The 22177-nt window shown below is 37.1% G+C and overlaps 1 protein-coding gene across 2 annotated transcripts in view; it reads right to left on the minus strand.

Moving 5' to 3' along the window:
• The window catches only part of PAFAH1B1 (platelet activating factor acetylhydrolase 1b regulatory subunit 1), a 41163-nt gene that overhangs the window by 9388 nt on the left and 9598 nt on the right, over positions 1-22177 (minus strand). For both annotated transcript variants that reach the window (XM_064523056.1, XM_064523057.1), the window contains exons 2-6: positions 11157-11373; positions 7348-7432; positions 4359-4433; positions 3139-3345; positions 1706-1874 (exon numbers count right to left, since the gene is read on the minus strand). In XM_064523056.1, the coding sequence (XP_064379126.1) occupies positions 1706-1874; positions 3139-3345; positions 4359-4433; positions 7348-7432; positions 11157-11188 (568 nt within the window). In that variant the 5' untranslated portion in view covers positions 11189-11373. The remainder of the gene's footprint in view (positions 1-1705; positions 1875-3138; positions 3346-4358; positions 4434-7347; positions 7433-11156; positions 11374-22177) is intronic.

Raw genomic sequence — 22177 nt, forward strand, 5'->3', positions numbered from 1 at the left:
GATCAATGCTGAGACAGGAAAAAGCATTTTGATTCACCTCCTCACCACAAATTATTATGACCGCATATATGTGGTTTCAGCTCTTGACTTTATTCATCCCACACATGCAATGGGACTTATGAAATATAAGGGAGTTAAGCGCATTCTGTAAAGAGAATTCATTTCCAAAATTACAAAATTTACAAATAATTAAAACTTTTAATTCCCCAAGTGACAAACATTAGAATCAACTCTCAAAAATTTACTTTATACAGAACAAATTGGTGGGTGGGATTTCTTTGAGAAATCTATGTACAAACTTGACTATAACGATTTATATATAAACTCATGCAGTATTTCTTACTTTTAGCTCTGCAACTGTCCCTACTTAAGGTGTTAGGATTAGAAATCAATCTTGAGATCAGTACTTTAGGGTATATATAATATCTCAGATTAAAGGCATTGAATAGCTTCCTCTGTTCATCTGTAAGTCTGAAGTGCTCCCTCCAAAAAAGTTATATCCAATAAGCCCACTAATAAGTTTTTATTATTATTTTTTATTGGCAGCTACATTATACCTTGCAAGCCATGTGCCTATGATGTGCAATTTCAGTTTTCATTTCCACCTTTTCACTAAGAACCCAGAGCACTAGGTGAACTCCTACTAAAAGGTAACCACATCATTGATTAAGTATCTTAAGTGTCAGAGAATATTAGTTTCAGTGCAAGTACTGTACTTTTTAACTGTTCCCTGAAAAGATATCTCTTCAAGTAAAATGGAAAAAAAAATAGCGAAGTTCATGAAATTATTTGATCCACATTCATGGTACAACACTCAGTTCATAAAAAACGTGCACTCTGCATGTGTGTTCATATAAACAGGAATGCTTAAGAACTACAGAAAAAGGAACTTGGGCACTGCTTTATTTTCTTGCTCTCAGCCAGTTGAGTACTGTGTTCCACTGCAACATTTATTCTTCCTCTAGAATGATAGTCAGTGGTGTTTAAAGAAGCGCACACACAGAAGTCAACCACTTTATATTTTCTTTGGTATATGTGTGCATACATTTATTTTCTACATGAAGTCTCAAACATGACATTCTCTATTCCTACTATTTCTATAACAAAGAAAGATATCAAAAGCAAGAAGTGAGATGAGCAGCAGTATAAAAATACTTTTACATCAAAACTATAAAATAGAGTTGTTATCAATATCTGAATTTCACAGGCGCTCGTTTTACTTTCTCTCCCATTTTTCCTACGGCTTTTGAGTCTAATGCAAAGGGCTTGTTCATTTGATGTCAGGCAAACATGAAGCAAAAGACTGCACACGAATTGCTTCCTTCCTGACAAGTACATCAGGGAGGTAGAATGGTGTAGAAGGCGGTAATTTAACCGATTTGAGGGCTTAAGCATTTAATTTTTAGTGTTAAACCTATCTAACTGCCATTTCACTTCCAGATCATTATGGGATTCTTTCCACAGCATCATACATAGCAGATTTGAGATGCTATTTCATGCCATGGACACTAAAAGCATGAAGATATTCCCCTTTCCTTTGGTCAATACTCTGGTTTATATCTCCTTTTCACATCAGCAGTTTTCCGGGATCAAAAAGAAAAAAAGAAAAAAACCCCACACCCCCACGCAGACACACACACGCATCCACACCCCCATACCCCTCTTCACTTTACAGACTGCTAAATCAATCCCCTTCATATCTTACCGTGCATAGTTCTGATGCACTCAAAGCCCTGGAAATCCCATAGCTTAATGGTCATATCAGCAGAACAGGAGGCCAATAGTTTGCCAGTGTGGTCAAAGGAAATATCTTGCACAGAGTCTGTATGTCCCTTAAGGGTTCGTTCAAAGTCTCCTGTCTCATAATCCCACACCTGACAAGCAAACAAAAAAATCTGTGAAGAGCAAACTATTACTTGTCGTTTTCTTCAGCCTTACATTTGCACTCTGCAGGACAGTCTGGCACCTTATTCAATAATTAATTGAGCAAGAGACAAAGAAAGACTGCCCTAGAAAAGCCTTACAACATAGAAAAACAAGCACTATATTTTATATGATTTTGTTACTTACACGTTAATTGAATTCATACATCAAACCATTGTTTCAGCTAACTTAATGTTATAAATATAGCAGGAAAATAAGTTCTATTATATTTTAAGGTTCTATTATATTTTAAGGGTCTTAACACCCCAAACCCTTAAAAATAAAGGACACCAATTCAGAAAACACTGGACAGAATGAAAACCACTTTGTACAGATTGTTTCTATACATCCCGTTCTATACCAGTTCCCTAACTCTAACAATGCAGCCAGGTTTCAGTTAGCAGGGAAAATATCTTGTTTAGTAATCCCTCTCCTTCCCGCCCCCCCAGCTTTACTGTGGCTCCAGAATTTGTTTACTGCCTTAGAACCAAACAGCAAATATCCTGCCTACTGGAAACCGATATTCAGAACACACTAGTTTCGGAATGATAATCCAAATCCCTTCCAAGAGTTAATATTTGACATGCAGACATTAGCTAGATTACAGAATTTGTCAGAGATTAAATAAACATTAGTTAATAACTACAACAAGAAAGCGTGAAGTCCCCATTCTCACCTCCTAATTAAGTCAGTCCATCATCTAACCACAGACAAAAGCCTTTGAAACAAAACAGATGTGGGTGTCTCCCAAGAACAAAATTAGACATTTTGTTTTAAATGATTGGGGCGGGGGGCAGGGGGAAGGACGGAAATTGATCCCCTCAACAGATTTCACTGGCAAAACAAAGCTTATACTATTGGGAATGCGACAGTCAGAAATGAGGCTATGCAGTTCAAATTAAAGAACAAGGAAATTCATCCAGTGTTTTCGTAAGAGGGAGCAAAGAATACACAAAGCTAATTAGGCTCCTCTGTAACATCTAATACACACACATACACACACACACACCCCTAGTCCTTACTCCACATTACCTTAAGTACTTTTCTCAAGTTAAAGGATGCTAAAATAATCTTGAAGCTATTAATTGTACCAACACAAAACTAAAATTTGTTGAAACAACATCAATCAATACTATGCATGTCCACTTTCAAATGCTGATGTTACATATTAAACTAAATTCAGAGGGTGTATAGTTTTCTGTAGCAAGCACATACCTTTATTGTGGCATCCTCTGAAGCAGAGACCATAACACTGAAAACTGGATGGAAAATTACTCGAGTGACAGGACTCCTATGTCCACTCAATGCATACTTCTCTGGAGGACGGGGAATCCACTCTTTAGGGTCTCGTTTCTGACCAAGAGGTCCACCTGATGTAAATTCTTCCTTAGCTTCATTCAGCTTCGATTCTAATTCCATAACCTAAGTTAATGAGTTTTAAAGAGATTGTTTATTTTTCAGTCTTACAACAAGGTCCAACTCACTTTCAGTCATTAACAGTCTAAACACCGACAGGCTCCCAAAAATCAAAGCAGAGCAAAGACTGCACAGATCCAAATCAATTACTGACATTCAGTAGCACTGGTATTTCTAAAAATTAAAGCTAAATCAATCAGAATTTATTCCCAAACACTTTGGCAGGGGGAGAAAACAAAAAAAGTTCTGCCAAATCACATTCACTCAACTACTGCACACAGATGTTTTGAGTCACCAACTCAAAAGTTTGTTAGCAATTTTGACAAACTATTGAGAGGTCGTGCTAACAAAAGACATCCTATTACCGCAATCAATTTGTGTATCCCTGAGATGGCATGCATGTTAACCAACAGTAGAAAGAGTAAAGGCATAATAAAATCCTAGATATGTTAGCATGCTGTGATTCTTTTTAGTGCTTTTAATACACTCTAGACCTAGTGAAGCATTTTTATCAGAGTTTTGTACTGTCCATTTACAGTAGTCAGTTGCTCTAAGGCATTACAGTTAATGGTTTCTTCCTTTAAAGTAATGGCCAAAGACACTAGCAAAAAAGGTTTTTACCTTCTTTCTAAACCAGTTAAGCCTTCTGGAGACAGCCATTCAGCCTTCCCATTCACAAACTGCCCTAGAGCCCCTCTTCCCTTTCCAGCTTTGTAAATTGCACACGGAGTCCATAAGGTGAAGTCAAGAAATTTTTATAAAAAAGCTGAGAGGAAGTTATGCCTTTGCTAGCGCTGAGGTGGACAGAACATTCTCTACAACAAGGATTTTGCCATTTTCCCTGCTCAAGTTAGCAAAATTTGTATTTGGGACATCATTTACTAAACCTTTCATTTGCCTGACCAAAAAAACAAAGAAAAAACCAAAAACACCCAAGCATGTAACATTCTGTTCAATGATGAATGTTACCTGTCAGGCATAACCTTTTGTATAAATAAATCCATCAGATCCCCACTTACCTTCTTTTGTAATCTTATAACAGATGTCCATTTTTTCTCCAGAAGTCCAGCATACTTCTTATCTAACTCTTCATTCTGGAGGAGGGGGAGCATTTAAATGAATAAATATTAGTTCTGATGCCTGTAGGAATGTTTTCTCAAAAACAATATAAACAGTTCATCTTAATAAAGTCTCATAACTACTGAAAGAGAAATTCAAGCAAGACTTTAAGTGGAGTTTTACTTGTAAAAGCAAAACAAACAGTCACCCTTCAAATTTTAATAACCACAATTTACACACAGGGAAAGAGGGAAACATTTAAAGTGATCATTTTTACTTAAAAATATTACTGCAACACAGATTAATGATGTAAGATTCTGCAAATAAAATCCAAAAACTTTGGCTAAGCTGTTACCGATGTTGTTTTCCATCTTCAGTACTTGAAAGCTTTTTAAGTGCTCTGCATATCTGAGAATGTTTTGTCCTATTTTGTTATAGGATTCTCCCTCTACCCAAGCTAACCCTTATTAAAAAAAAAAAAAAAAGAGAGAGAGAGAGAGAGAGAGAGAGAGAGAGAGAGAAAGAGAGAGAGAGAGAGAGAGAGACACAACAGCAGAGAGCACACATTCGCTGCAAGGACTAATAAACACAGGAGTAGTAATTAGTTTCTCAAAGATACTCTGCTTTTTTATATCCAACCAGACTGTTAGGAACTAATGGAATCCTGCCCACCGTTAAGACTGTGCTACCATTACACTTGTTAGCACAATCATGCACTTGATTTCTCATGAAAACATACACTCTTTGAAGAGTCGTCGCAAGCTGACAGACTAGGACTATATACACTCCACCTCGGTTAAAAGCCATTTACCCAAAACTAAGTATTAACTTTTTTAAAGGCTTGATTACAGCTAACCTCAAATCACCACCAGAACATTGCGTTATTTTGTACTAAATCCTCAGAGGAAAGCTTGAAGTCCGCTCACCCTGCCTCTTTACCTGAATAAGTGAGAAGTAGACAGCGGATTACTACACACGCCCCACTGAACAATACCTCAGGTACTGGAGAAATCAAAACGGATATATAGCAATTGCACTGAAACTTTAATGATGGATCATTTTCTTCCTCTAAATACTTTTCCTCTTTGGGCTCTAGGGTACAGCTGAGGAGTGAACAACTGATCTTACTGCAAAAGCCAGAGGGCTATTCTTCATTCCCTTTTTCTCCCACCTATTAACGCGAGGAGGAGGAGGAGGAAAAGCAATACAGAAAACCAAGCAACATCATGAGGAGCACAGAAGAGTATATTAAAAACTGCACAGCTTCTCTCTGTGCACAAAGAGAAACTCTCATACTAGAATACCATTCTAAATGGGATGGAGAGTAACAACGGCATGGGCAGAAGAGCAGCGGCATGGCTCACGCCCCAAGAGCTCTGAAGACTGGCTACCTTGGTCAGAGCTCAGATGTTAATCTGTTACTTCAGGGGCATTTGTAAAATCTTATCTGTAGGAATAATCAGTAGAAAAAATGAAATTCCTCTTCGTAGAGCTACACTTCATTCTTTCTGATTTACTGAAGTCGTTTCTGCTTTTAAGTTTTTTTTTGGCCATTTTAGAATAGCCCTACACAATTCACATTTTCCTGCGAGAAAGTCCTGTGGAACTTTTAACAACTGCATTTTCTCATTTCCCTCAGGACCATCTAGCCTATTTAGATTGCCTTTTTAACCTTTGAGAAGAGATGACTTAATTAGGTTGATGGATAAGGCTGACAGGGGATGGTACTAGGATTTTCAATTATAAGTATGGTACAGTATTCCAATTTGTCAGTTCTACTTATTTATTAGATATTAGAAGTAGACTGGAGAAATTAAAACATACCTCAATCAAGCATTTTGGAAAAAGAACAATCCAAGATTTACAATAGAGAATAGGCAAGGATTTATCAAAAGCCAGTGTACAGAAGATTACTGCTAGATCCAGGTGTCTCCGGAGAAACTTAAATTTAAGGAAATGCTCACCTCTAATGCTAGTAAATGACAAGTTTAAGAAACGAGCAAGAATTACCTGTTACAAGAACAAATAAATGGAATTAAGTTGCAAGAAATGATTGGTTCAAGTCACTGGCATCTAAATAGCATGACAAAATGGAGTCGCTTACCAGAGTTGACCAGCTTATATTAACTATTTAGCCTCGCCCTTATATTATACCATTAACCAATTGGTATTCAACAGTTTCAGGCAATGCTGTAAATACTGACCCAATTCCAAACACAAAACAGACTTCTGCCATTTGCTCTGTATTATAAAGGAAAAGACAAACGCAATGCTATTTTGTCTTCATGTTTCTTAAACATTACCGTGAGAAGTCAGTCTCCAAAGCTGCATAGTCTTACATCATTTCAAGTCAAGCTACAAAAGAAGTCTTCAGTTTTCTGATATTGTACGGCAGAAAGTTTTTGCTTTTATGCAGAATTCCATGATAAGAATAAACACAGTTAAGCAAACGACATAAGGAGCAGAGGGAGGATGGGTAGGGGGGAGACATGGACACTACAGCAGGAAAAGGAAATTAAATTCATTGCAATTAAACACATTCTTCCGAACGTTCACATTATCTTTTGCTAGCAATTAACTGTTAGTTTTGTTTTCCAGCACCCTTCATCCTGAAGGATCTAGCCCTCCAAGGTTTAGATCCTTAAAATGCTACTACAGGAAAAACTCATCATTGTGTAGGTGAGTGATAGTCAGACAGGAAAAAAAGATCAAAAATGTACCTAGATCACGACTAGAAGGTAAGAGTTTTTCCTCAGAAATCTTCAAGCCATCCAACGATTATTTTTGAACTTTATGCTAAGACAGTAAACTGCACGAGTTTATCATCTCCAATTCTCACAATGTATGAGCTAATGAGTAGCTTTTAAATATGTTCAGAATGAATGCAAATGCCATAAAATTCTAAATTCTTTATTTAAAATATAGATGAAGAATCTTGTTTGAACTCACCACATCTAACTCAGCTTCCTTTTTAAAAACTGAATATGCCTCTTCATAGCCGTTAGAACGAAGGTAATCTGCTATTGCTCGATTTCTAAAAATAAAAAAAAAAATCCGGTATCTTTAGCCACAGTTCTGAATAAAAGTAAGAGTAGGAGGATTGGTTCACTTTTTTTTTTTCTTCTCCAAAGCATGATTAACATCAACAGCATCAGTGTAGTACAACACCTAGGATTATCAGCTTCATTAAAAGCTCAAGCAAATGTTATGAATGCATTTGGAAAAATTCAGATTTTGCTTCAAGATATAAACAGCAATAGACTGCCTTCTCAGAATACACTTTTAAGTTTGAGGAAGTTTTTTTGCCCATCTGTATTGCACATAAAATCTATACTAGATACAAAAATGATGGCAACATCTACATATTAAAGTTTAGTTTTATCTTTAAATCTGGGAGCAACAATCCATGGTACTCATGAGTATTCACAAAATTTTACATCAGTTAAATTTGAATAAAACGCTCAATTCAAGAGAACAAGCCCTAGCTTTGTCTTTCAGAACGATACAATAGTTTTCATCAGAATACAGGAAAGGATGTTCCCTGTGACCAGAACTTATCATGCTTGGAATTTCATATCTTTCTTCAAAAGTTTAAAAAAAAATTGATACAAGATAACTACCAAATTAATCTTTCTTAAACCTCTGCCCCTAGAAAGCATGCATTTGATTTGGGCCTACTCATATGCACAAAAGAATGAAGGTTCAAAACTACGCCAAAGCTTCAACAAGCGGTCAGCATCTTTTAAGGTGTTTTTCTGTTTGTTTGTTTTTTTTGTTTGTTTGTTTAAGATCACACGGCTAAGAAACCCTGTATTTCAAAACTGACTTAAAATGGATAAATGTTTTCAAGTCACACAACAAAAAGTTTGCTTAGGAGAACTAAGTTTACTATTCTAAAACAGACCTAAATTAAAGGTAATTTCCTTTTAATTAAAGGTAATTAAAGGTGCTTTCCTTTACTATATAAGTACCTTCCCAAGAAAGATACACATGCACTGAATAAAACTTTTTAGCAAATTAAAACATGAATTGTCTACACATCTAAGGAATTTAGGTATTCTATATCATCATCCAAAGAAATATGGATACTTTTTTAAGAACAAAAATCAGGATTTCATTTATACAAGGCATTCAGGACAAAATTAATATTCTTAGCTGAAGTGAAAAGCAATTACAGAAGCACCTTTACAGGGATTAAAAGGCTACTTTTAGTTTCAACTTATGATGAATTTCATTTTACACAGTTATGCTGTCTCTGAATTTAGAGATAGCAATTTCAACCTCGGATGGAAGAGTCAGGCCGAGTCCAGCGAGTCCTTAGCGACTCCAGTGCAAGCACCCCTTCACGGCACCTCTCCCTGACCTCCCCAGCTCAGCCTTCCACATACCGCGCTTGGCATTAAACTTCATCAACGTACTTCTCGGAGCAACTCCGCACTTAAATCTCTTTCCTCTAAACAGCTGAATATACACAGAAGTACGAATCCCAAGTAAACCTGCTGCAGCACCAATACCTAAAACCAGGTATCCAAATATTAAATACCTATACTTTTAAGAGACAGAGCTAAAACAAGTACATCCACTAAGAAAGCATCAATTTTAAGAATTCTTCACCAAGACAGTCTTCATGGTTAGAGTATTTTATAGCTAACACTTTATATAAAAATAAGTATTAATTTCAGGCTACAAGTAGAAGTCTCAGAACAGACAGAAATCAGGCCATTTCTTTAACACAGGAAACTGAGGCAAGTTACTGAAATGAACTCAGTATGAGCTCATATCAACGTATGCCACCAAGTGGGCTGCAGCAGTACGAAGTGCTACCGTGTTTTAGAGCATCTGACCAGAACATCATAGTATATTCCACACTCCGTCTACAGGAAAGCTCTTGAAGCATACAACAAATAGCACTCGGAAATATCACAGATTAAAATATGGACGTTTGAGCTCAATTCACAACAATGGCATGCCAGCCCACTATTTCTTCCCTTTCCTCACTCCCCAAAGAAATCAGCATGATGCCATCTCTCTTTTTGTCCATACGTTTGCTGCGCTTCCACACGAGCAGTTAAAAGATCTCGGATATGTGACTGACCTTTCCTTAGAGCTGCCTCCAGATTCAGGTTTCCGCATATCTTGCGAATTCCCTATTCGGGAGGAATTGGGCTTTCCTTCTAATGCCTCCTTCCTAAATATTACACATATCCAATCTCTCCTCAGACACTCGTGACATGTCACTATATGCAAGCAGAAATTTTAAATTTCTCTTCATAAAAAGTGCATGCTAAAACAAAGCATTGCTTCTTCTCAGACTTCTGAGGTAAATCCCAAGTCACTGCTCGTTTCCCACTTCCAGTCATAACAATTCATTATTTCCACCTCTCCATTAACCTATTTACTCTCTGAAGTTTTTGCCAGAAAGAACTTCAGAGAGTTGCCAAAAAAGTGTAATCATGAATATGTTTAAACCCTGGACATGATATTCTCCAAGTCATGAACAAGCAGTTGCAAAAATTAAAATTTGAAGAAAGCTTGCACACTACTTAAATGCTATATTTTAATATAAAGAGAGTTGAATCATTGGTAGAAAAGTGAAGAAGCTGTATTAATTAAAAAACAAAAACAACAACAAATCCCACAACATGCAAACTTGCCAAGGACAGAGATATCCAAAGCTAAATGATACTTGTTCCATGCTTTTACAAGGAAAAAAAAAAAGATTTACTCATGAAATGGGGTAATATGCAAGCCATGACCTTTCTGACTGCCACCCATCATTTGCTCTATCATAATTTAGCACAAAAAAATAAAGCAAACTAAGGCACATAAAACTAAATGTAAAAGTAAATTGTACTGCATATAATTGTAGAATTTTAAAATACAAATTTACTACATGTAAATGTAATGTAAAAGTAAACTTGACAGCTTATTCCTTGTCTTTAACTTAAAATCTGGAAAGAATTCCATACCTTAAACTCAGTTAGGTCTCTTTATTATACCCTTCATTTTAAACACAGTATCAGGAGTCATGGAAAGATTGTACACAACTTGCAACGCAGCACATTCTGATCAGATACTTATCCTCATTAAGAAGGAAGATAAAAGTGTTATAATTTACACAAAATAGAAAAAAGAATTCACTAATCAGTTTGGACTGAGTATTGCAGTGTGTTTGCTGCTTATTTTAATCCTTTTGGAACTTTGAATGAAAACTGACGATCCATCTTTGACTTTACTTATACCTTCAAAAGGCAGCTTTCTTATACCTCAACACTTGATTTGAAACAACTAAGACTATATGGTTTCCGTGATTCTTTGCTGTACTTTTGCTTCATACAATGGTTTTAGCTTCTTTTCATTAGTAAGGGACAACGAAGAGTGAGCATGTTAAAGATCTGTGCGTTATTCACTCTGCATAAGACCAAACCAAATTCTTCTTTCCAGTCCATGTAGAAACAGAAGTTTTAAAAATTAACTGTGTTTTATTCCTAACTACGTGAAGCCTACATAGCTACTTACGATGAACAAAATTCCAAAGTATATGGGTAATTCATTCTCCTCTAGCAGTCCTCTATGTCCACCATTGCACAATTCTACTATCAAATACCAGAGATTGTATCAAAAAATAACAGTACAGAAATCAAAACCATAACACACAGTACTCAAGCAGAACATAAACATGACTACTCTGTAAAATCTAACTGGAAACAATTTTAAAGTTTAACGAAAATGAGACAAACAAAAAACCCATTCCTTACAGCTCATCTCGTTGCCTTTGTGACAGCACCATTGTGGCTGTGATGTCCGGTTAACGCGGTTCAGCAGGGGCTGCCTCCTCAAGATCCAAAGTCTTAGGAATCCTGGATCCACAATTCAGTCTGCCACAGAGTGGCTTAAAGAAAAAGAAAAGTGTTTCTCCAGACGTGAAATCCAATAGGAAACCTGGAGGCATTCAACAAGGAAGATTCATTCCATCTAGAAGGAAGAGAAAGAATCTGTTAGTTTCCTTCAATAAGCGCTCACCGTCACTCTGGACTGACATGAACTCACATCAGAACAACCCTCTAGACAGACCAAACCGAGTAAAACTGTAAATACACTCCTGCTGTGCTGTAAGGGCACAATTCGGAATAGCAATATTTAATCTAGACTGAGCAGCCTGGAGAGGCTTATACACTTTTTAATCCTCCCTCTCCCCTACCATTTCTCCTTCAAGAAACAGGGAGCTGAAGGGGACCACTTCAATCACAGCTCCGTCCTGTTTTGTAGGCCACTGTATCATAATTCCCTTTGACTGGGGAAGGAGGGGGGGAAATTAGGCCTACTTTAATCAGTCTACGTTTTGTACTCACTACTCCCATCAAAAAGCTACCCCCTAAAATCCTCTATCCTTATACCAGATGTTGTATCTTTTCCAAATCTATCTCCTCAAACTAAAAACAGCAAGGTTCATTTCAGTTCAGTTGCAACATACACTGGAGATGAGCTAATGCTCGCCTGCATCTTTCAAATGTAGGGGCAGAGTTCAATCAAAGAAAAGAAAGAATGTTCCAAAAAGAGACTGTGAAAGATGCTACGGCACACTGCAGGCCATAACTAATGGCATAAAGACGCATTCAATTTGTCTCTAACTTATTTGTGGCACTATATTAGGTAGTTGTCTTGGATTTACCCAAATGGTGTCTTTGAAAACTATGGGTATAACTCAGCATATGAACTTCACAGGTATATCATTACACATTTATATTTGATAAATTACTTTTTCCATCTACTAACATTATCTGAAAAGTGTCAAAGAATCACATTCTAAAAGATAATACTTGCCCTCCTTTTAGTCATGTGTTAACAGGGTTTACTTGTAGTTAAATCTAGCCCATATTTGGGGTAAAGCAAAAATTTAAACAAAAACTAAGATTAGAGTAGCAGAGCTCCCATGGTGAAGGGCTGAGAAGTGTTACTTCAACTGTGTTCAGACAGTGACTCGATCACTAGAGCTCTGACAATGCAAGCTAATTCTGATTATTTCTGAAATTTGATGTAATCAAGATAGAGTCTAAAGAAATTCTGCCTTTCACTATCATACGTACAACGCTTAATCTTGTTATACAGTAACATGGACTTCAGTATTCTTACTGTACAAACTACTTCAAATGGATGGTTTTAATCTTAGTCAAGGAGTCGTCAAGAAAACAGTTTTAACAGCACTGCAGGTATTCTTTTGTGAGCAGCATGATTAAGAAAAAACGGGAAAGCCAGCATTTCTTCTGCACAGGTGCTTGTCAAGTATACAACATATCATTTGCTCAAGCCTCCAAACAAGTCTGACCAGTGAGCTTTCAGCGATGAGATACAGCAAACATGAAAATACACAAAAGTTGCAGGAGGTATTAGTTGGATTTGTAGATCTTCCACCAACTATTTCAGGAAACGCATGTTCCCCCACCACTTCCCCACTGCTTCCCCATTAGACACACAGGAATACAATATTTACTGTAGAAGTTGGATAACGATTCTGGAAAGAGGCTTGTTTTATACAGAGAGGCTTTCTCATATGAAAAAAATAAAGAAAATATTAAGCTTTTATCATTAATGTCTACTTATCAGTCAAAGGAAATCAAAGGAGTGGTTTCTAAACCTGTGTGGTATTTATCTAGGCTTTGCTTTCTGCTTCAAAATAAGCTTAAGCTGCAAGTTACTTGTATTTCACTCCTCTCTTGAATTTTTCATGTCAAATGCCGTAATATTGCACTGCAACCTGTTTAAGACACAGGCACTCTCAACAAGCAAGGCATTAGTTTGAGCTCTTCCCCAAGAACAACTTCAGAAACAACTCAGCTGAGAACTGACAGCACAGCTTCCGTGCTCCCGGAGGGCAGAAGCACGCGGCACTCGGTCTTGCCCCACACCTTGCTTCCCGACAGGTAGGGACAACCGGCTTCGAATAGCTGCATCGTTCTGACGACAGGGGAGGAATACTGCACACAAATTAATGGAAATTCAGTTAATACGACAAAATCTTATTGACATGATCAGAAGAAGTGCCCTCTAGAGGGCAATGCTGCTATAAATTTAAGTACTGAAAAAAACCAGCAGCTTATAATGGCTGAATCTCTGCACTTCAGTTTGAACATTGCAACACTTTCATTAACAATGAACACCGAGAATAATAAAATAAGGTACCTCTTTCTGCACACTAGAACTGTTTGAATCACTGAATTCCAAAACATAAGATATGAACTTTCAAAATCTGTTTTTACTACTGCAAATCATGGCAAAATCACGGTATTAAGAGCAATGGTGTTTTTCACAATATGAGCTACTGCTAAGCAGCAAAAGACCAGTAAATCCAGTACTGGTGCAATAGCAACACCCCCACATACAATGAAAAAATGACAAAATGTTGGCGTGTGTACCTAGGCTATAAAACTACAATACTTGCCTAAAACCAACAGTAACTATTTATACAATGCAGTCTCTGATATATCACCTAGTTAAGCAGAATTTCCCCCCCTCAAATGTAAAGTAACCTCAAATTTTTCCTCCTATAGCACCAACACTTAGCAACACCTGGCTTGAAGACACACACACTATTTTACACCCTCGATCCCGAGCACATATTCCCCACATCCCAAGCCCACCCAGCCACCATTCTAGCTCTAAACTGTTACCCAGAAACACATCTGAGCACTAGATGAGCTCCAGCAGCAATAGGGCAAAACAGTGATTTCTGCTATTAGCAAATCACAGCTGACCCACACCCAATTGACTGATGGGCAGTGTACTGCTTTCCTGAAAGGCAGCTCTTCCAAGCCCCCTTCACTGTATTCATGGATTTTTTAACTAAAGGGCATAGGAATAAGGCAAAATATTTTCAGGCAATATTCCTTCATATAATAAGGCAATTTCCTTCATATTCACCCTTCACAAAAAACAAAGAACCAACCAAGCAAATAACCACCAACCCCCACTTCCCTCCCCCCAAAAAACAAACAAAAAGGACAGAGCTTTAATTATAAACATGTGCTGCTTCTTGGAGGTAGGATTTCTTTCAGGGATGCTATACAGCAGAGGGATATCACTTAGCACTATCCTTATTTGCTATTAACTTTGTTTGCCTGGCACATTTCTATCCAATTTTTTTTTTAAAAGTCAATCTAACCCAGAATTTCATTGCCTTTTAAAGCAAATATAGTAAGTGTGCTATACAGAGTTTGTGGAAGAAAAGGTAACGAAAAATCAGAGTTACTTGCTTTAGAAGAGGCTTCTTTTGATGTGGTATTTCTGACAATCATATGCTGCAGCCTTTATAGGTTGACGACTGTAAGAATACTGCCTAATTTTCTCTCCCCATTTGTCTTATCCTTGAGTGCTGAGTGATATGAAGCTACCAAAAGCCTCAAGACATTTTCTCTGCACTGTGCCGCTGTAGCTATCCTTACATAGGAATTCTAGAGGTCGTACACATTCCTATGCTAACTAGCTTTATATAAGCTAAATTCATCCTACAATTAAGACAGCAAGCAGTCTGGACACAAGCACAGATTTGAACTTGGTTGCCAAAGACTAACGTATCTCAAACAAGTTGGACAAATTAGCATTACATCTGTCTGAAAACAGACTGAGACTTGAACTAGTCCACCATTGTTGCTTCACATTAATTCACTGGAATATTTAGAACTTAAATCCTTGATCCTCAGTCCTGAAACCTCTTCACAGTATGGAGATTATCCATGACAATGATTAGAGCCACTCAGACCTTCAACAGCTTACTTCCACCTGGAAATAAAAGACAAGGTTCCAGATAGTGTAGGAAAACCTGCATTTAAATTGGCCTCAGGTAAGCAGATGTTACCACGGACTTCAAGAAAGCTGCCTCCTCTACTAGCACTGGAGCTACGGATACTCAGTACTCGAGGAAAACTACCACTAGCACAGATTTCATTTCTAATACATCGGTAACAGTGAATGTAGGTCAGAGGACTCATAAGGTTTTAATTTTGCTATGAAACACACATAGGCCAATATCTACATCCCTTTTACCATCAGAGTTAAGACTACTAAGTACGATCAGGGAAAGCACTTTGTAATGCAAGAGAAACCACTTTTATTCACTACTAGCAAATACAAATGCTAAACTACTAGCCATTAGAAACTAAGCTGATTTAAAGTTATATTTAAACAACAGTTAACTACTTGTATTAGTCTCCCCATGAAATGTTTATCATTTGAATAACACCGTAACGCCATACTACTACTGAAAAGAAAGTGACATGGCAGTTAACGCAAAGAATACATATTATGACATGCAAAATCCTTCCATAAAAAGTAAACTCCCAATTCCAATATTCTATGAAATATGGTAACACATCCTAGTCACAAGTTTGCCAAAGTGATAGTCAAATGTAAAATTACAGATTGCTTACGTCAAAGTGAGTTTCATTATCAGCCTGGGGAAAGCATCTGAAGATCTCATTAACTCCACCCACCATGTTTTTTCCCTCTACGGTGTACAAATAATGTCTACTTAATTTGTTAGTCTTAAATCCTGCAGGATATCTTGAATGTAACACTAATTCAGTTTCTTCAGATCAAGTTACTGATGTTGAACCACAGCTCTTCCCTACACATGTATGAGGGCCCAGAGGAGAATGAATTCAAAGCTGAAAGTCCTATAAATATGATGAGTATTCGGAAAGCAATGAAACCTCAAACTTTTTTTTTTTCTTTTTAATTTAAGGCCAAGCCTGCACAGCAAGCAGCCTTTACAAAGAAAGCACTTAATATTCAGCTCACTTGGTAGCCAAGAGGCAGTGACAATAAGTAACAGTTACTTCTTATCTACTTTTGGACTGCTGACCATGTTAAGAAGTGAAAGTGAGCTGGAGATTAAGGGGCATGTATTATTGTACTTCAATGGATGCACATGTATAAGCAAAGTTAAGATGAGGTGCAACCCACTCTTGATCAGAGGAAGCCTATCTTGCTCCACCCAAGAACTGGCACTCCTCTAAATACTGATCATACATTATTCAATATCCTCCAATACTAATCTCACACAGCCTTCAAAAATCTAATCCCTCTTATGTACCATGACATTAGAATATGCCCAAGGGTGATTCACAGGAAGCAAATATTGAGCCCCCCCACGACGATACTGCTTTGTAGCAGTCCTATGTTGTAGACTTCCTATGAAATTAGGTGCTAGCACAGACATCTAACAGGTGCTAGAAGTACACACAGAGACACCACATAAGCAAAGAGGTCATACTCAATTTGTCTAGAAGTTACCACCTTGGTGAAATGCAAATGCAGTTTTAATTGTCTTTTATTTTAGAAATTACAGAGAAAACAGACATAGTACTGTGCATGTGCACTGTCTTTTTCTTTAGCAAGTGAAGGCTTTATGACATAAAAAACTCAGTGGAGCAAGACTAACTAGTCCTCCTCCACTGCCTATCAAGGTTTATAGTCACCATCGCATTACATGCACACACCTCCCAACAAAACCTAGTAATGGCAGGAATCTATGCTCAATGAAGAGAGCACTTGGGGAGAAAAAAAAAAAAAAAGGATTTCATCACATCTTACCTGACAGTGATGTTTATTATCAACAGCTTACTGTAGATAATGTGGTGTCAAGAGACAAGGCTAGATTTTTTTTGAAAGAACAAGTGTGTACAAGTGTTTTATTTATTCTGTATGAATTACAGAAAAGCAGGATTAAGCCTGAAGAGACATATAGGGAGTAATAACTAATATTTAATTGCAAAATATTATGTGCCTCCTGTTAATAGTCCCACCTATGCTGCAAATAGTTTCTATCTTAAGACCAATTTCATTCCATATTAATAATGTTTACATATATAAAAGCATTGAGTGGCAAACCTCTGCAGAGGCACAAACTTGCAATAAAAGTGGACTACAAGTGTTTACAGCAAGATCAACTGTTTTTATAAGCATTTTCAACCTAGGAGCTAGGCATGGCTAAATGCATAGCACTGGAAAAGGTATGACACATCAGAAGTTTGCCTTTTACTCCTGCTAGAAGTTGGGTATCTGCTTAGTTTTCTAGAACACAGAGGTACCTGGTGGGAAAAGAAATATGAACGTTGTGTGTTGTAATTTAAGTAGGCTACTTCTTTATGAAACTTCACAACACAAACCAAGCATGAATTGTATGTAGTATCCTGCTTGGTTCCATTAACAGCATCATATCCTCAGCAGACAACTCCATCTTGTCTCAACTGCTAACTTTTCCACTTTGCTAAAGATTAGGCTTTTATACTAAAGAAAAGACTTGTAGAAATGTCTGAGCAATAAAGATAAAAGATCCAATTCAATCACTAACTGTTGTAGAACTGAAGAGTGGCATACTGAAGTATAATCTTTCAAAAAATAAGACAGCCAAGGGAATCTCATTATAGAGCCAGAATTGTTTCCCTACATGAGCTTCTAAAAAACACAGAAATACCAATACAGAACAAATTGGGCAGAAAAACAACCTCAAAAGCAGACAAATCTTTCCTTGTAAGAGAAAGTGGAAACAGCACAGCACAGGTTCTTCTGACTTACTTTTTTTAAAAAAGTGGAAGACCCTTTGTCTCTTCATGTCTGTTAAGAAATGCCTATCTTTCTAAACTGGGATTCAGAGATTCCTTAGCTTCACCGCATAAGCCTTTGCTGGAGCCAACTGCACTCACAGCCTTCAAGACAGCAAGATTCACCCAGAATGTATATTGAGGACACGTATTTACTCCTCTTAAAATTGCTTTGAGGCTCAGCACCACTCCCTGATATACACTTAAAGATGGTCCCACCCTGAAGGTGGCTACATACATACATACCTTTTGCAAGCGGTTACTGTCAAGATACAGAGCTGAGTCTAACCTTACACATGAAGAAGACTTCAAAGATCTGGTACCGTAGTATCCACCCTCTTCCTGAGTCAGGCTGATGCATCCTAACCATTCAAAACAGCTTCTTCTCCAGAACTTTCAACAGTAGGTCCTGATACTGATGTGGTTCAACTGTTTCCTAGATTACTGTAAAAGTTTACAATAACTTAACAAGAGACCTGCTAAGCATTCATAAGATGCAAAAATGGCAAAACGAAGCAGGTTCAGCAATACTTGCTAGCTCTTCGAGAAAGCTGTATAGTAGGTGTTCAAGTATAAAACTAAAATACAGACAAAGCAATGAAGTAAACACATCACTTTCAGACAAGAGTCATAATTCCCCTCAGTTCACAATATATCATGCCAATAAACGGTAGGCCTTGGGTCATAGGTATTTCTATGGTTGTGTTTATTCTTGCTTCAAGAGACAAATATTTCCTGTAAGCGTTTGTCTAAAAATAATTGAAAAAAAGATTAAGGAATCAAATTAACCTTTGTTCATTTTAGTCTTGACTTGCCAAAAATACCTAAACTAGCACCAAGCAAAAGCAAAGTTATCAGAATTTTAAGATTCTGCCACTGCCCATACTGTATTCCTAAAAACCATAAAATTTTTTTTTTTTGTCAGCAAGCTACTTCAAACAAAGTCCATGATATTTCTGCTCATCAGAAAATACTGAATTCCAAATAATACTATAATTTGGTTTGAATACATATGTATGAGAAAGACACTGTACCCTAAATTTGACATATTTAGCTTTTACATACTTGAAGTTGACCATCTACTCTACAAAACCACAAACTGGCCAAACAAGAGTTTTGGAACATTTGAGGATAGATGCTTTTAAAGCAAAATCAGTCTGCTTTCTTAGCCTTAACTACTAAAATAGTGTTTCTGGACTTAATCCTCAACTTATTGATTGCTGCTGCTGTTTACTGCATAGACACCACAGCTCCTACTAAACTGCTCATCCAAATATCTTAAAGTAGCGTGTACTTTTTTTTTTTTTTTAACTGTTTCATCTAAACCATTTGTTTTACCATTGTTATAATTTTGTTTAGCAATTGTAATAAATCAGCACGACAGCTTTAATCTGAAGGTTTTATCTGTACAAGGTAGATACACTCAACTCTTCCAAAGTAACACATATAGTGTACCATGACAAAATTGAAGCCATAAATACAGAAGCCAAAGAAAACACTACCTAACAACTTACCCAACAACCTTATCAACTCGTGATATAAATTACCATCTTCTATAATATGCTACATTGGTACAAGGTGCAAGTTTTGTCAGAGATTTGGCATCTCAGAGAGAGTAAGTGTTTTTGTGCCTTAAACTGCATTGCCTTATGGGAATCACCCCACAGGAAGAAACTGCACTCACCACTTAGCCTTTACCAACATACACCTACTAAGCTCAGTAGCTTCCCTGCTAATGTTGCTATTAAGAGGGTGTTTGACATTAACTTATGAAGGCCTCGCAAATTCAAGCTTTAAGACAAAGATATCCCGAGATACCAGACTGTGCAACTGCAACCTTACCATCTTCCTCAGTATTTTCTTTAGAGGCAAGACCAGCTCAGAGTTTGCCTTTGCTCCTATCAAATGTGTCGAAATACTGTTTATATGTCAACACTATAAGAAAATCATGAAATGGATCAATTGATTAACAATACTCATTTCTGTTCTTCAAATGAAAAGGTAGAGTAAAAAATATTCCCAACTGAGATAAATTCTGTCTACATCACAGTTTAGCAAGTTATAATAATTACAATTTTTATTAAGAACATACAAACCAGTAGACAAAATACATGAACGGCAATTTACTACTGTTGTCAAATTCATCTTTCATTCCTGGCATATGCTTGTTCTGTTACGATCAGTTGAGCACACTTCTGTGGTACGAACGAGATCCCATTTTACAAGCATGCGTTAGGATCAGCTGATCTCCTTTCACCGTGAGTGAATATGCTACACAGTAAAACCATCTGTATCAATGCCTTGATGGTTGGCAGGTTTCTAATTGACACTGGAGCAGTAAGTTTTAAGAAAATCTAGACAAATATCAAGTAGGGACATACAGGCAGTCATACAGCAGAAGAGCTATTCCAAGTTCAGCGGGAACCAGTTTTCCTTGCAAACATTTGTAGAAACTAATTGGATTTTTTTTAAGCCACCTCAGTAAAGCTGCAAAGAGGCATATAGAGATAGACCTATTACATTATCAGGCCTTTATAAGTATCAGAATTTTATTTTTACAGGATTGTTTCATGGCCTAAGTTATTCTGATTGCTCAAGCCAGAGTTGCCATGAACAAGAAAATCCTTATCAGCATCATGCTGAAAGCCAGTCTGAGCCATTGGAACTCCAGGCTCAGTATCTTGATCATTCTGGTAATTTAAGTCCTCAAGCCTACAGAAACATTGCTTACTAGCTACTATAAAAGATAGTCAGGCTTAACACATTCACAAGCACCTTTCCTATCTCCCATAATTCCCAACACAGATTCATCCCTGCTATATTTTACTGCTTCTCTCAGATCAGCTTCTAAATTTTTATGAGTAAAACCAAGAAAATCAGTTTCCTTGCCAGCTCCTAGCATGCCTTGGTTCACAACATCGGAAGCAACAAACAGCTAAACCATTAGGTTCTTAGAACACATCCGAATCATCCCCAGTTTGCTCTGCTGCTGTTCAGAAAGTCCAGACAACCTAGCAACTGTTGCTGACCAGTCTGTTAGTGCGGATTTTGGAATACATGTCCATAGTTCCTTTGGGAACTTAACGAGGAATAAAATTTCTGCAGCTCAAGTGACTGCTGCTTAGGCTCCATAACCATCCCCGCAAAAACAAAAACTACACACACTAAATACGTAGCTGTAGCTCATTATATCTGAAATGAGTTATCAGAAGAAATGGCATAAGTTATACAGTGAATGTGCTCATGCCAAAGAGACCAATACCTTTCAAGCACTGAAAGCCTAACAGACATGGGTGGACCACTGTGCTTTAAATACTGTAATTTTTTGGTAGTGTTTTCCCTGTAGTCTGCAGCATCCCAATACCCCAAGGTATTCTAATATCCTACATAGCAAATGCAGTAAAACCAATCCATAAACCCAATTATAAGACAGTATTTGGGGTTTTTTGATTAGTATGATGACAAAATAGTGCCTTTAATAACATTTTAGAGAACATTTTAGAAGAACGTTTCCTTGAAGGACACACAATCCAAGATCACATTCTCAGAGTATCAGTTTAGGCACACCTAACATTAAGCACTCCAAAAGTTCCCCAGAAGTAGAAAAACAGCAATAATCATGAAAAATGATCTTAGTTCTTCAGCTATACAGGCATACAAAGCATTATGAGCACAAGGTATATGTAATAGGGTCCACATTATGAAGTCATTTACAGAATTTTAAATTGTTCACATTTAACATGAAGTTTAAATCTTAATTTGCAATCGCTTAAAGTTCGAGCAACCTGTGTAAAAATCTAAAATAGTCCTGATGTCCATCTACATGATACCAACTTTCAAGCTGATCCTGTAATATATTCTACTATTCTTAAAAGTTGTTCTAACTGGAAGAACACTTCTCATACATTTTCTCCCTAGTTTGTTAATGTATCTGGAAGTATAGTTTGTCCAGTTAGCGTCCTCTTTTTGGGCAACTTCTCGATCCCAGTGAGAGTCACTTAAGAAGTGGTAACAGAGACCAGAACTGGCAAACGACTAATTGAATTGACACAACCAGAACTGAATTCCATACTACTTTAAAGGTGACACTGTCCATTTATGCATTAATAAACTAGCAACTATTGTTACATTGTCACTTGCTACATAGGTTAGATCCTTACAAGGTTCTTAAATAGTGTATC

Source organism: Dromaius novaehollandiae, chromosome 19, assembly GCF_036370855.1.
Source record: "Dromaius novaehollandiae isolate bDroNov1 chromosome 19, bDroNov1.hap1, whole genome shotgun sequence".
In the NCBI taxonomy this organism is placed as follows: domain Eukaryota; kingdom Metazoa; phylum Chordata; class Aves; order Casuariiformes; family Dromaiidae; genus Dromaius; species Dromaius novaehollandiae.